The sequence below is a fragment of the Meyerozyma guilliermondii genome, genomic scaffold (assembly GCF_000149425.1).
Source record: "Meyerozyma guilliermondii ATCC 6260 scaffold_2 genomic scaffold, whole genome shotgun sequence".
NCBI classification, from domain to species: domain Eukaryota; kingdom Fungi; phylum Ascomycota; class Pichiomycetes; order Serinales; family Debaryomycetaceae; genus Meyerozyma; species Meyerozyma guilliermondii.
In genome coordinates, this window is record NW_001809799.1 from 50,779 (window position 1) to 66,025 (window position 15,247).

General features: G+C 41.8%; 5 protein-coding genes and 1 non-coding gene across 6 annotated transcripts; all 6 read left to right on the plus strand. All coding sequences in view use genetic code 12, as the record gives it.

Moving 5' to 3' along the window:
* Window positions 1-292: 292 nt before the first annotated feature.
* On the plus strand, window positions 293-3,022 carry RAT1 (ssRNA exonuclease; the record flags this gene model as incomplete). Its single annotated transcript, XM_001485506.1, has 1 exon — window positions 293-3,022. The coding sequence occupies one exon, from the start codon at window positions 293-295 to the stop codon at window positions 3,020-3,022; it is 2,730 nt and encodes a 909-aa protein (XP_001485556.2).
* Window positions 3,023-3,108: 86 nt separating this feature from the next.
* Window positions 3,109-4,236, plus strand: PGUG_01228 (uncharacterized protein; the record flags this gene model as incomplete). Its single annotated transcript, XM_001485507.1, has 1 exon — window positions 3,109-4,236. One exon carries the CDS (start codon window positions 3,109-3,111, stop codon window positions 4,234-4,236), a length of 1,128 nt encoding a protein of 375 aa, XP_001485557.2.
* A 70-nt stretch (window positions 4,237-4,306) lies between these two features.
* On the plus strand, window positions 4,307-9,823 carry PGUG_01229 (uncharacterized protein; the record flags this gene model as incomplete). The annotated part of the gene is made up of 1 exon (XM_001485508.1): window positions 4,307-9,823. The coding sequence occupies one exon, from the start codon at window positions 4,307-4,309 to the stop codon at window positions 9,821-9,823; it is 5,517 nt and encodes a 1,838-aa protein (XP_001485558.2).
* Window positions 9,824-9,938: 115 nt separating this feature from the next.
* Window positions 9,939-10,012, plus strand: PGUG_05985. Its single transcript has one exon. It is a non-coding gene; the product is annotated as a tRNA-Val (tRNA).
* A 248-nt stretch (window positions 10,013-10,260) lies between these two features.
* On the plus strand, window positions 10,261-10,722 carry PGUG_01230 (nuclear transport factor 2 family protein; the record flags this gene model as incomplete). Its single annotated transcript, XM_001485509.1, has 1 exon — window positions 10,261-10,722. The coding sequence occupies one exon, from the start codon at window positions 10,261-10,263 to the stop codon at window positions 10,720-10,722; it is 462 nt and encodes a 153-aa protein (XP_001485559.2).
* Window positions 10,723-13,301: 2,579 nt separating this feature from the next.
* On the plus strand, window positions 13,302-14,993 carry AGP2 (Agp2p; the record flags this gene model as incomplete). Its single annotated transcript, XM_001485510.1, has 1 exon — window positions 13,302-14,993. One exon carries the CDS (start codon window positions 13,302-13,304, stop codon window positions 14,991-14,993), a length of 1,692 nt encoding a protein of 563 aa, XP_001485560.1.
* Window positions 14,994-15,247: the final 254 nt, after the last annotated feature.

Genomic DNA, 15,247 nt, shown 5'->3' on the forward strand with positions numbered 1-15,247 from the left:
CTTAGTTCGCGCGAATCCTGCACGCACACCCGATCGCGGTTAGGTTTCCTCACCTCTTCCAACTCTTCTCCAACCATGGGTGTTCCTGCTTTATTTAGGTGGCTATCTCGAAAATACCCCAAGATCATCACTCCTGTTTATGAAGATCCACCCGAAGAGATAGGTGGTCTTTCTATTCAGATCCTAATCCTAATGGAGAATTGGACAATTTGTACCTCGATATGAATGGTATTGTTCATCCACTTGTTCCCACCCAGGAACACAAACCAGCGCCTGAAACCGAAGACGGAAAATGTTTCTTGATGTCTTCAAGTACACGGATCGTGTTCTCATGATGGCAAGACCTCGGAAAGTGTTGATGATTGCCGTTGATGGTGTCGCACCTCGTGCCAAGATGAACCAGCAACGTTCGAGACGGTTCAGATCGGCTCAGGAAGCCAAGATTGCAGACGAGGAGAAACAGCGTCAAATCAAGGAGCGAGAGCTTCGTGGAGAATCCATAGACGAAGCTATAAAGGGCAAAAGATCGTGGGACTCCAATGCCATTACTCCAGGTACTCCATTTATGGACAAATTGGCCACAGCTTTGAGGTACTGGGTTGCCTACAAGTTGACTTCAGACCCTGGATGGGCCAATGTTCAGGTGATTATCAGCGATGCCACAGTTCCCGGTGAAGGTGAGCATAAAATCATGAACTTTATAAGGCTGCAAAGACTGGATCCAGAATATGATCCCAACACGAAACACTGTATTTATGGGCTCGATGCCGATTTGATTTTCTTGGGCTTGGCGACACATGAACCTCACTTCCGGGTTTTACGTGAAGACGTCTTTGCCAATCAATCCAGGCAATTACGAGTGCTGGACCAGATTCTGATGACCCAAGAGCAGAAGGACTCGCTTGCTGCTCAGGATGCCAGAAAACCATTTTTGTGGCTTCACATTAACGTTTTGCGTGAGTACCTTGAAACCGAGCTTTTTGTGCCTCATCTTCCATTCACCTTCGATGTTGAGCGAGCCATCGACGATTGGATTTTTATGTGTTTCTTTGTTGGAAACGATTTCTTGCCGCATCTTCCAAGTTTAGATGTTCGTGATAATGGTATTGACATTCTTTTGGGGTGCTGGAAACGAGTGGTCCCCAAACTAAAAGGCTATATCACTTGCGATGGAAATCTTAATGTCGAAAGTGTGGAAAAGTTGATGAATGCTCTCACCTACAAAGAAGCAGAAATCTTTCGTAAGAGGCACGAGCAAGAAAAAAGGAGGGAAGAAAACGATAAACGTCGTAAAGTGTTCCAAGAAGAAGACAGAGCGCTTAAAAACCAGTACCTTTCTCAGGTATCGAAGGGCCAAGATAAAGCACCGTTGGTAGCTGACACACAAATGCCGTTGATGACTACCAGCGGAGAGGTGGTGGAAGGATACGCAAAGTTGTCCAATCGTGATATAGTCCACCATCGTGATGTTATAACGAAAGCCAATATGCTGAACGCAGAAGCCGCCGCAGAACTCAAGAAATTGTTGGATGGTGGTATGGACAACTCCACGGATCAACAAGATTCAGAGACCAACGTGCAATCGAATGCCAGCGAGACTCTGGAGCAACCTTCACGCAAGCGTCCTTTAGAAAGCGAGCTTCCCACACCAGATGAGAATGGAGATGCCGTGAGAATGTGGGAGCCTGGTTACCATGATCGCTACTACCAAACCAAATTTCACCTTACAACCCAAGAGGAAATTGATGAAACTCGCCGAGGTCTTGTGCGGAGTTACTTGGAGGGGATTTCATGGGCATTGCTTTACTATTATCAAGGGTGTCCATCGTGGCAGTGGTATTATCCGTACCATTATGCTCCGTTCGCGGCGGACTTTGTGAATGTTTCAGACATTATTGGAGAGGAAGGTATCAAGTTTGATCTAGGGACTCCATTTCGGCCTTATGAGCAATTAATGGCGGTTCTTCCAGCAGCATCGGGACATAATCTTCCCGAAGTTTTTCGTGATTTAATGTCAAATCCTGATAGTCCTATCATAGATTTCTATCCTGAAGAATTTGAAATTGATATGAACGGTAAGAAGATGAGCTGGCAGGGTATAGCGTTACTTCCGTTTATCGAAGAAAAACGATTATTACTGGTGCTTGAGAGCAAATACCCGGAATTGACCGATGACGAAAGGGACCGCAATACGCTCAAATCTGAAGTGCTTGTGATGTCTGCTCAAAACGTGAACTACAATCGGTTCAGTGAAATCTACAAATCCACCGACGAGAAAACCATCACTTTTGGTTGCAGTGCAACCAATTTGGCGGGAACCATCTTTAAAAACGACCACTTTCAACTCGAAGGACTAACCAAATTTCCATTGAGTTATGGAGATATGCCAGATATAGATAACGTGGAATACTTTTTGAGCTCCTACCACATGCCTCCCAAGAAACGGGGCAAATCCATGCTTCTTTGTGGTTACATTTCTCATCAGCCAGTGTTGACTCAAGACGATAAAAATACCATAATCTATGGATCGAGAAACAACGGTGGAGGAGGTCGCTTCCGGAGTCCCAATGATAACCGCGACTACGTCAATTCCGGTCCTATGGGCTCAGAGATTTACAAGGTTTACTCAATGAGAAGAGGAGGGTACAGGGCGTTCATCGAGATGCAGAATCAAGCCCAAAATTATGGCTCACAAGGAGCCAATTATCAAAACGGAAACCAGGGTTATAATCAAGGAAACCAAGGATATAACCAAGGAAATCAAGGTTACAACCAAGGGTACCAAAATCAAGGTTACAATCGAAATCAAGGAAACCAATATAACCAAAATTACACTCAAGGCTACAATCAAGGTTATCAAGAAAATCAAAACTACAATCAAAATTACAACCAAGGAAACCAAGGAAACCAAGGATACAGCCGCTACAACCAAGGAGGTTATAACCAAAATCAGGGATATCAAGGTGCCCGCCGCACCAATCGTGGTGGATTTGGTTCGCAACGGTCGTCTTATCGCCGTTAATTCGCACCGTTTTCAAATTCATTTGTAATATTACAACTGTGTATACTAGTAATTGCAACGATTACCTCCCCATAGACCATTGAGCCATGTACCCCTTGTATAAATATAACGATAAGGTCGTTCTGGCCAAAGATGATTATCTGTTAGTTCGAGATTTAGCTGAATCTTCTGTTCCTCGATTGACTCCTAGTATCATTTCCCACTATAATGAAGGCCATCAGCTCTACATAGTTGACTCTGTGTACTCGGGAACTGGTCGTTCAAACGAGCTGGACGTGTACCAGAAGCTCATAAAGCCACTGTTTTTAGAATTGGGAATTGACCACAAGTACGTTTCTACCTCATCGGCAGACACCATTTCAGAGTTTGCTGGTTCTCTCAATGGGTCCGTTTGCACGGTTTTGTTCATCAGTGGCGATACTTCAGTCAATGAGTTTATCAATTCTCTTCTGGAGACAAAAGAGGGAACTGTTAACGTTGGTATAATTCCTCTGGGAACCGGCAATAGTATTGCACTCTCTCTTGGAATCACCAATGTTTTCGTGGCACTACAAAGGTTTTTCCAAAGCATTGAACTGAAAAAAACCGTCCCTTTCTACACATACGAAGCTTCTTTTCCCCGTGGCTCCTACTTTATTCACCAAAATGTCAAGACCCATACCATCGAGAACCCAGTGCGATTCCTGGTGGTTCTTTCATGGGCATTTCACGCTGCCCTCGTTGCCGATAGCGATACCCCCGAGCTTCGGAAGCACGGGGTAAGCCGTTTTCGCATGGCTGCCGAGAATAATTTGAAACTGAATACTTTTTATAACGGCTCTTATTCCGTTGGAGGGGAAACTTACAATGGTCCTTTTGCTTATTGGCTAGTTACAGCCACGTCAAGGTTCGAGGAAAAGTTTTTGATTCTGCCCAAGGGCAACATTCTTCACCCAGACCTCTACTTGGTTCTGTTTGGAGCTCAAGAAGATAATTCAGGAAAATACATCATGGATGTAATGGAACAGGTTTATCTGGAAGGAAGCCATTTGGCAAACCCTGACGTTGAGTATAAGCAAATTGATTCTACATCACAACTAAAGCTTTCAGTCGACTCTCCGGACCAGCGGTTGTGTCTAGATGGTGCCATTGTAAAGGTTCCAGAACCAGGCTCCATCTCAGTCAAAGTACTGGGTAACGAAATAGGAAAGTGGAAACTCTACATTATCACATAAGAACTAGATATGAACTGACTACTATAGACGAATATATATGATCAGATGATTACAGACAGAACTATTACATATGGCTACTCCATCTTTTTTATGTGTCCCTCTTTTCCTTGGTGCTCTGATTCATGCAGTCCATCGCTCAATATTTCAAAACATCTTCGCTGAGAACAACAGCATGCACTGGTCTATCGAGCCTTTTGAGGAATGCTACAATTCCATTCGAAAGTTTGGTTCTGTGGACCAAAATCTTCTAGAGAACATTAGTGAAGATCTATTGTCTCTTTTGATTCATCCTGGAAGAAACGACAAATCCAAGTCGCAGCTCATCAACGAAAACGAACCTATCACGTTCTCCAATGGTGACCAATATAGACTCAACAGAGAGTTCATTGACGTCTCGGGAGTGCTTGCAGCAGAACTTGACTTGGACGAAATAGCAACTGCCGAACTTCTTTGGTACGCCAACAAATTATCTTTCAACAACGGCACATCTTTCATCGACAGTGGTCGTTACGCATATTTCACAAGAGCTCAGTATATCCTTAATATCCTTGGATACCTCACACTGCAAGAGGAGCTCGGAATGGTTGTCAAAGACTACCAAAAATTTCTTGACAATGTTTTACAAAGTTTCAAAATCATATACTCACACGTGAGTACCCTAAATGAACTTATTGATAAACAAAAGGTTACAGGTGACATTAACAATCTCCAGTTTACTAGTGCCATTGCTTACCTGCGCTCGAACTTGTTCAAATTTCACGAACTACTTGGTGAACTATTGTTTGGACTTTTTTCCAGGTACTTTGCTCACTACAATACTTCTCAACATTTCACAAAAAATATCGACCATATCAAACAAAACGTTGCCGATGAAGACGTTCTCATCTTTCACTACCTCCCTGCTCTTTTCTCCTTTGTGAATCACCTCGACAAAATTAAAGACGTCGACCAACTCCACAGGTCCATCACCTCAAAATTGAATCAAGATTACCTGAAACTTTCCAGTGCCGATGAAGTCCGCATATCCAACTCAAACCTAAAGGGATTCGAAGTCCTTATTTACATGTTCTTCTTCATCTACTTTATTACTTGGTGTAAGTCGCTGGATGAGAGAATACGAAAATTCGATTTCAAAGAAGACTGCCTCAAATACATTGAGATTGTGATAAGCTATGGCGCTGCAGAAAAGCTTCTTTGCTGCACAGCTGATTCTGCTCACCCCAAAACCACAGAACTCATTGAAATGAAAAATTTGTACGATTTTCGTTCATTGTTACAAAAGGTGTTTCCAAGATTCACCTCTGTCAAATTCGCCTATCCCAACCAAGACTTACAGAGCATCGTAAGCGCCAACCCGGAATTGACAAATATCAATGCATTGCTCGTTACCTATTCAGTTTCTGATGAATTTAACGAAAACTTACTAGCACCCTTTTATCACGAATTTTTCAGAGAATTCGTTAATAACGCAGCAATTGTGATGACACTGTTAAGGGACAACGAAGAGGACTTTTTGTTGTCGTCGTTGAATAAACAGCTCTTGGACGATCCCAACGCTGCTTCCAAGAAAGCAAATTCGAACGATTTTGCTGGTGTTGATCTTGATGAAATTGCAGAAGTCGCAGACTTGGAGAGATTGTATTTGGCGTTCAGTTATAGTTATCTCCACCGTCCAGAGCTTTGTGCTATGCTCTGGGTCGATGAGGAACTTTCACCCGACATTGTTGGCTTTATCAACTGGGGACTCAGTTATAATACCTCTCCATTAATTGCTTCGACTTTTTGCTTGTTACTTGGGTCCATTACTTATGCTGGTCCAAGCTCTGCTGTCAAGGTGTGGGACTTGTTGGTCAGCAACAATAATGCCTCCTTGAAGAAGAACGATTACTCGAAAATATCACTTGACTCGATTGTCGACTCTTTGGAATATTATATTGGCGCCTTGTTTGAAAACTTCGAAAACGACTTGAATGAGCAACTAAAGCAGCAACAAAAAAGACAAGACTACATGTTTTCAGCGAACTTTGCATCGGAATCTGACTCTCGCAATATTACAATTGAATTAGCGGAAGACTCCATTGTGTTCATTTCTGGGTTCGTTCAGCTTATCTCGCTGATTGTGAGAAACATCTCATCGTATCCTGCAGCTTCAACGTTGCTGGCCTCAGATTCCTCCAACCTTAAGAACACAATCTTCAACCGCTTTTTACCTCTCATCACCGATTTCCTCAAGTTTGACAACACAATAATGGGAATCAAAAACAGCACAGGCGATAACAAAATTTACGAAGGTAGCATCACAGTCAACACAGAAACGAGGGTAGTGTTGATAAACTTGATGCTAAACTTTTTGGAAGACTTTGTTCATGCGAACGATGACTTGACCTTGCGATACCAAATCTGGAATTTGATTGACAAGTGGTTTTGCCATGCCCTTGCCGAAAAAGAGAATCAATCCAACGGCTTTTTGAATAACAACGTTAAAAGAAGCCGTGTGAAACTTGTCAGAATCGAGGATGGATTTCACATGAACTTATCACATATTTCACAGGTCAACAATTTTGTCGATTTGTTGATTCTGTTACTAAAGCCGTTGCATAACACTCACCAAGCATTCATAACATACAAGCTCTTGTATCCACCCGACCTTGGTGATGGCCACAGACCTCAAGATCATATAGGAATATGGCCATATATGGAGTACCTATTGGTGGAGGTATTCGGAAAGTCAACCCAAGTTGATGAGAAATTTAGGATACTGCTTCAGCTCAAGTTGGTCAAGCTTATGGAGCTGTCTTTGAATGAAATTGACTGGCAGTTCTTGGCTGTCGTTGCTCCAAAGCTCATTCGAAACTACGACATCAGCTCGATCTTCGACACCTCGTATGCGCCATTGGATTTTCAACTCTTTGCGAAACTTCACCATTCGATTGCAATTCTTCATTACACCTATGAAGACAGCGTTACGAGATCTTTGTTCTCTATCGTTGACACTGGTATTGAAGGACTTAATAGCTCTCCAAAATCAGAAACTTTGGTTGAAAACTGTTTGAAAGTTGCAGATAAGATCCTACTGTTGCAGGACTTTTATGTCGGCCAGGCACTCCCGGTATTGAGAGACACAGCAAAACCGCCTACCTCGTCGCATACATCAATGTCTTTAGTCGCAGCTTCTAATAACATCTACGACCGTGTGAGTCTCCCACAAAATTTGGGAAACGGCGTTGTTGACTTTTTCCAGGTCTTTTTGTTCAATTTATCGTCCGTTGCGACATTGGCCTTGTACGTTGGGAGCGACAGTATACCGATTGCCAAAGTTTCTCTTGAGATATTGAAGAAACTTGCCAGTTCTCAATTCTTCGATGGTCAATCAGGTGCCGAAAATCTTACAGACAGCAACCGTCTTTTGACAATTTTCAAATCTGTGGATGAATCTGACAGAATCAAGTTTGGATTCATTCAGCAGCTACAGAAGGATACTGAAAGCATCGAGATTTTGGAACTCAAATTACAAATCTTGAATTTCTTGATTGATAATCTTCAGCTGCACCGAATGTCTGTCTCTCACTTTTTATTGGGATTCAAGTCCCAGGGTGGTATCATACACCTTGATCCATCTGATGAGCACAATACCCTCTTGAAATCGTTGCTTGTGTCTCTCGATACTTTTTTCCGGTCCATGGCTGAGCTAGACTATCAGAACGGAAACAGGCATGTAATTGATGTTGGTTCCACCACTCTTGTTTCCTTGATCATGGATTTGATAGCGAACCTTTGTCGTCATCCTCAGACATCATCAACCACTTTGTCATACATAAAAGGACTGGTTAATGTCGATATTTTCCGAGTCTCTGTGGAAGCTCAACCAGTCGTTGATGTGCGAACCATCTGGTTTGACACGGAGTTTGATGGAGAATTGCACGAAAGGTTGCAGAACAAATTCATACAGAGCAATTTAGCTGTTGGGTCTTTCTTTGCATTTATAAAGCAGAGGAACCTTGTGTTCCAGCTCCTTGCACTTGATATGCTTAATTTTTCAGATAACAGTTCTTTGATGAAGAAGAAAGCGTACAAGCAGTTACTTCTAGCTGGTCAAAACACCTTGAATGGAGCTCCAAAGTTGCTTTCGTTTCTAGACGTACTCAATTACGAATTCAGTGACTTTGGGGACTTGAAAGTGGAGACTTATTCTCAAAAGTACGACTTGAAGTACTTTTTTGAGTTATTGCAAAACAAGCCGTCGGGCTTGGGCCGAGCCGTCGATCTCTCTGTGATTGAGAAAACTTTCATGCTTCTTTGCAGAAACCAGAGCGATAGTATACTATCAGATCTCACGAAAGAGTCGATATCTCAACTGATTATAACTGAAGGAAACTACCTAGCCGATTATATGACCAAATTGGTGTTCTCACAGGAGCTTGAAGACCTCCAGGTTTCGTGCTTACACTCTTGGTCCCAATTAGTTCAAGCGCTTCTTTTGGACGATTCTATGGAATCATCGGAGAGGATCAATTTTATCATGGAAGTGTTCCAGATTATTCTCCCCAAAATCAATGATTCTTATGATACGAGGATAAGGTTTTGTGAAGAGTTGATCTCATTATGTGTTCCTTTGTTTGAAGTTTTCGATACAGATCAATCGAAAAAAGAAGATGTGGAGGAACGTATCCATAAGTCGATTCCTTTGCTCTTGACATGTATCAAAGGAATAACGTCATCCACCTCTACTCCAGAATTGAGGTCTGACCTTTACGTGCTTTCTACCAAGTATCTTCAACAAGTAATGGGGCACGAAACATTGGAGTTGGTGACGAAAAATTTGGTCAAATCCAACGATACGAGATTGCTTGCAACTGTATGTAACGATGCAATTTGTGCTGAAGGGGCGCCAAGAATCACGTCGCTCTTGTTCCTTGAATCGCTTATTCATCTAGCATCCAACTGCAAAGACGATTTTGCCATGGAAACCATCTTGAAGACCAACTCTCTTGTATTGTTGGTACATTCGTTGAAGCGTACCGATGAGGTGATAACAGAGTTTCTGAAGGATGGCTCTCTGAATATGCATATGGGAGTAGAGTCGTTGGTATACGAACTCATTTCATTCAAGACCATGCTTTATGTGTTTTTGCGTATTGCTCAAACGAGAACAGGTGCATCCCAGCTTGTTCAAAATGACATTTTTACCATATTCAAGCTGTTGAAATTCATATCCATCGATCCTGACTTGGGCATGGACCTCAGGCTTAGACCACAAGGCGATGGAAATAAGTTTGAGTTGAATTTTTCACTCGACCATAACTTGACTTTTTCTGGTGATCCCGATGATGGTATTTCATATTTTGAATTTCTCATCCCTGCTTTCCAAGTGATAAATGCTATTTTATTGGCAATGGGTCCATCATATAAGCCCACTGTGATCCAAGCGAAAGATTTGATGCGGCATTTCCGAGTATTAATAGTAGGAGTTTTAAAGAGAGATGTTCTCTTGGCCGAGAAGAAAAAGACAAACTACACTGCAGGGTTGCACCAGTTGATAGAGTTGTTTACATTGTTAGACACTTTGGTGACACAAAGTGAAGAGTGAAATATACGCAGAATAGAGAGTTTAGTAAAAAAAATGCTGAGAGTAAATGGCTGTAGTCAATGAAAGGCTTGGTAATGCCAGTATAATTTTGGGATGTGCTTTTTCCTCCAGCAATGGTTCTGTGGTCTAGTTGGTTATGGCATCTGCTTAACACGCAGAACGTCCCCAGTTCGATCCTGGGCAGAATCATTTTTTTTTTCAAATTTTTTTGCTTCATTGCAAGACAAGTTAAGAAGGAAGAAGCACGCATAAGAGAAACAATGGAGAAGAATTTAAAAAAGATTGTTGCCCCTATATTGTGCCCCTGGTGTCTCTAAGCCACGGATCTATGGAGGACTCTCCGGACGAAATTCCACTTTGGGTAATTCGAGCGGTTGCAAAAAATCACAAAAAACTATAAATTTGCACCAAAATTTTAAAATACAGCTTAACCTAAGATGCCTGAAACCCATATACTCAACCTGATTACGGAACGTGAAGCTGTCGCAGATGCTTTGTATCGTGCTGCCAGTGCATTTGACGACAATGATGTTGGCTTGTTCAACTCGGCAATGTGTGAAGATGTGATTTTTAAAATGAACGAAAATGTTATTACTGGACGGGAAGCCATCAAGACTCAGTTCCTTGACTTTGTGGGACCCAAGGATACCACACATATGATCAGCAATGTGAGAGTTGACTTGAAGCCTGGAGACAAGACGGCCTCTTTAAGCGCATATGCCCAGGCTCAGCATTGCCATCCAGGACAAGGTTGTGATACCAGCAGCCCCAAGTACATGTCTGGATCCCGGTACAATCTCAATCTCGTGAAAGACAAGGAAAATGTTTGGAAAATCAAGGAATGGAATATGAAGATTATCTGGCTTGAAGGTGATGCCTCTGTGTTGCTGAGGGAGTAGGTTAGATGGCCGGGGTTTGGCCTGGTACAAGGTCAGGAACAATGGCTGGTACAAGACCTCTACAAGTGTCGGTATCGTATAAGTTGGTGCAGTGTTGAATTGTGCCAGAAACTCTTCTCAATAAACGATAGAACACAATAGAAATTCAAGTCTCGCAAGGCAGAAATTGTGGTTTTCAGGTATTCTTCAACATTTGTTCTTCACTTGTGCTTTTTTGTGTCTCGTTACCTCAGTACTGAATTCTTGTGTCTTGCTACTTTAGTCACTTATCTCGGCGCATTCGCTCCAAAACTCCGAGTTCACAACTTCGCACCATTTCTTTTTACATTATCCTGGTAGTCGTAAATTGCCATTTACGGCTTGTAAAAGCATAGAGATTTTGTTTGTCAGAGTCAGACCCAGGCTGGAACCGTTATCAGAATTAGGCAACTGATCCCAGCAGCCTAATTTTACCCCAGTACACCACTTCCATTTAGAGATGTACCCCACAAATTTCGAAATCCATTCTAGGTAGTCGACCTGCAAGTATTTCTCTTAGATCGGGTACTTTTTTGTTTTCTGACACTCAAGTATAGAGCCAAAACTACTGAGAGAGGAAAACATTTTATCAGGGTACGAAATGAATATTTAATTTTTCGCTGCAGCGTTTTCGCACTAGTTAAATGAGATTTGATTTTGGAGTCGTTGTAGAGAGATGACGAGACAATCTGGTTTTGCTACTGGTAATAACATGAAAACTTTAAAGTGTTTACAAAGGAGAGAATAAAGAAAGAATGTGAGATCTCGGACCATTTGTTGGTAGTTAATCAATGGCTGCGAAGAACAGTCAAAGTGGAACATCGGATATGCATCAACAGGCAGTCAATTTCAAGTATCATCAACACAGGGTAAAATGAATGTTGGTTGTTATAAGCAAATCATTTTGTTTCCTGAAAGTATCTTTTTCAGTTAAGTAGCTCTGTGCATGAGAACAAATAAATTATTTGCGAACTGAGTCGAGCTCCGCTTTTATAATTGTATATGAACAATTTCCTGAAGGGCAAATCAGCAAACTTGCAAATTGCTAGATAGACAAGTTGAAAAGTTCTCTGCATGTTTGACAGGTGCCGCACGCGCAATCTGGTCTATTTTTGTCAGCCGAAGCGAGCGCACCAACAAAATACCTTTAAGGTCTTGATGACAGACTCTGTAGTTAACCTATTAACTCTTGTAATATGAAACCGTAGATCACGGTAAATAGGCAAATATCGTTCTTCGGTTCAAAGTTAGAAGCTGAGCTTCGACGACTTTTCGTTCATTAAATCAATATCAAACAGGTGCTATATCTTGCTGTTTCTTGTACTAAGGTAGCCCAAGGTATAGAACAACCTCAAACCAAGCCTTTCGTAAATTTCCATGTGATGAAGCTTATACTTAAAATTTCCTTTGCATCCTTACATCACATATACTTGGTGACTATGCACTCAGTAAAGCCAAAAGAGCTCAAACGATACAGAGCCATAAGCCCAGCAATTGCGACTGTTGGAGAACAGAAATCAATCTATTTAACTTGTTTCGTTATAGGGCTAGCGCACTAAACTGAGCTGGAGTTGCAACTGAAATTTGATGCTGCGAATCTCGGCAAATTCCTAGCTCGTAAATTTTCAACAAAAGAAATCTGGCTCTTGTGAAGGAAGTTGGAAACGAATTGACCTCGATTTAAGCGTAGTAAACAGAATGAACAGAATCAATCAGCTGATAGACCCATGCAGATACCATTGCGAAATATTATTACGTGAGCTATTTTTAGGGAGGTGGTGTTATTTAGAGATGTTGGTAAATCTAGAGGTTGATGAATAGAGCGGTTGACCAATGGTCTCGTTGATTCCGTAGTAGAATAAACACTTCTTCGCAAATTTACAGTTACGAGACCATACTACTAAAGTGAAAATTGCCGAACTGAGTTACGGACCAACCTGACTACGAGTCTGCGAAACTTTCGCGTATGGCCGATGTTACATGGACCCCGCAAAATGAAACACATGACCAGATCGTTTCGGTTAACCCCGAAATCGAATGTTCAACTGCACATCCGTCGCGCGAGATTTCACTCATCAGTCATCGCACCGGTGCACCTATTGCACCCGAGACGCACTTTTCCCAATGTGGTGCGACGTGCGTCACGTAATGCAGGTCTTGGCACGGGACTGCGCCGAACACTTCCACCAGTACCGGTACTTTATGGTTGAAAAGAGTAAAAAAATCCAGTTTGGAACAATATGTCTCCAAGGAAAGCATCCAGTATGCCACTAGTGTTTTTTGCGGCTCAAAAGTCTCCATTTTCCCAAAATCTGCCCGTCTTCCCCCCATTACGTCATCGCAGATGGCCGAAAATCGTACATATGCAAGTTGGGGGTTAAAAGGTTTTCATGGTTGCGAGCTAGGTTTATATAGAGGCATCTGAATAGGAAAACATTTCCCGTGTTATCTTGTTCTGATTTTGCGGAGTCATTAAACTTTCAGACTCTGTTTCAAATAATAAGGGGGTTACTATCTACTTATAGCACCCTAGATAAGCTCAGTTGCAAATATTTTTCACCATGAATGCAGAGAAAAAGCCCGATGCTAAAACCCAGTATGACGGGGCTACAGACTCGTCTCATGGTTCCTTGGAGTCTCACATCAGCCGTGACAACTCGACAAACGAGGTTGAGAAAAAATCTGAACATGTTCATCGTGCCTTGTTATCTAGACATGTGCAGTTGATTGCCATAGGTGGTTCCATTGGTACTGGATTGTTTGTCACTATTGGATCAAGCGGATTAGTTAATGCTGGTCCTTTGGGTTTGTTATTGGCATACACCTTCTGGACGTTCATTATCTTGTTACTTACAACCGCAGTTGGTGAAATGGTTTCTTTCTTGCCAGTGAGTTCTCCATTTATTACCATGGCAGGACGCTGTGTAGACGAAGCTTTCGAGTGTGCCGTGGGATGGAACTTCTTTATCATGCAAGCATTATACATTCCTTTCGAAATCACCGCAGTTAATGGAATGGTTCATTTTTGGAGAGACGACTACTCACCTGCTATCACCTTGTGTATCCAAATTTTCATCTATGCCATGATCAATGTCTTTGCCGTGAGATTATACGGTGAGTCTGAGTTCTGGTTATCTATTGGGAAACTCATCTTGTGTATTGGGTTACTTTTCTTCACTCTTATCACCATGTGCGGTGGAAATCCCAAAGGTGATGCATTTGGTTTTAGAAACTGGCATATTCCCGGTGGCCCCATTGGCGAGTACGTTACAACCGGCTCTCTTGGTAAGTTCCAGGGTTTTTTGAAAGGTTTAAACAGTGCTTACTTTACGGTTGTTGGTCCTGAGTACATGTCTATGGTTGCTGGTGAGGCAGCACTTCCTAGAAAAACTATGCCTACAGCCTATAAGACAGTTTTGTACAGATTGGCTTTGTTTTACATTGGTGGTGCTCTTTCTGTGGGTATCTTGATTTCTTATAAAGATCCAAAGTACATCAAATTGACTGCAGACACCTCTAACGCAGCATCTTCTCCATACGTTGTGGCCATGCAAAACTTGAATATTAATGTCCTTCCTGATATCGTCAATGCCGTTGTGTTATCTTCAGCCTTTTCTGCTGGTAATTCTTACACTTACTGTTCATCAAGAGCACTTTATGGTTTAGCCAACAGAGGTTTTGCACCCAAATTTTTTACATGGTGTACCAAGTCTGGAGTGCCAATTTTCTGTGTGGCAGTTTCGATTTGTTTCTCCATGTTGTCATTGATGCAATTGGGAGATTCTGGTTCCAATGTGTTGAACTATATGGTCAGTTTGTGTACTGGTTCGCAACTTTTGAATTATGGGTTTATGTGCATCACCTATATTTGTTTCTACAGAGCGACCAAAGCTCAAGGTCTTGACAGAAAGGCATTCCCTTACACCTCGTGGTTCCAGCCTTATTCCATCTACATTGCTACAGCATTCATTTGGATGTCCATTGGTATTTTGGGTTACACCGTTTTCCTTCCTGGATGGTGGTCCGTGGACAGTTTCTTGTACAACTATGTGATGATCTTTGTTAGTGCTGCCATCTATATTGCGTGGAAAGTGTGGAAAAGACCCAAATTTGTCAAACCAGAAGATGCCGATTTGTTCACTGGCATTGAAGAAATTGAAGAGCATGAATACGAATACTATGCTAAGCTCGAGGGTGGTGAAAATCAAGCACCAGAAAATGCATTCAAGCGGGCTTTACACTGGGTTTTTTAATTAGAGGTATAATAATAAAAGGATTAGTGAAAAGTACTGAACAGTAGACTACATTATTGACAACTAACATAATTTAACATAACCTAACATAACCTAACATAACTACATGACGTAACTAAGTGGATAACCCAACATAACTAAGTGAAGATAGTCACTCTAAACTGGTATCTGTAATTCTAAACTTGGATCGGTATAAATTGAAAACAAATTTCTTTTGACTTCAACTCTTATTTAACTCTGCTTTCTATGCCCAG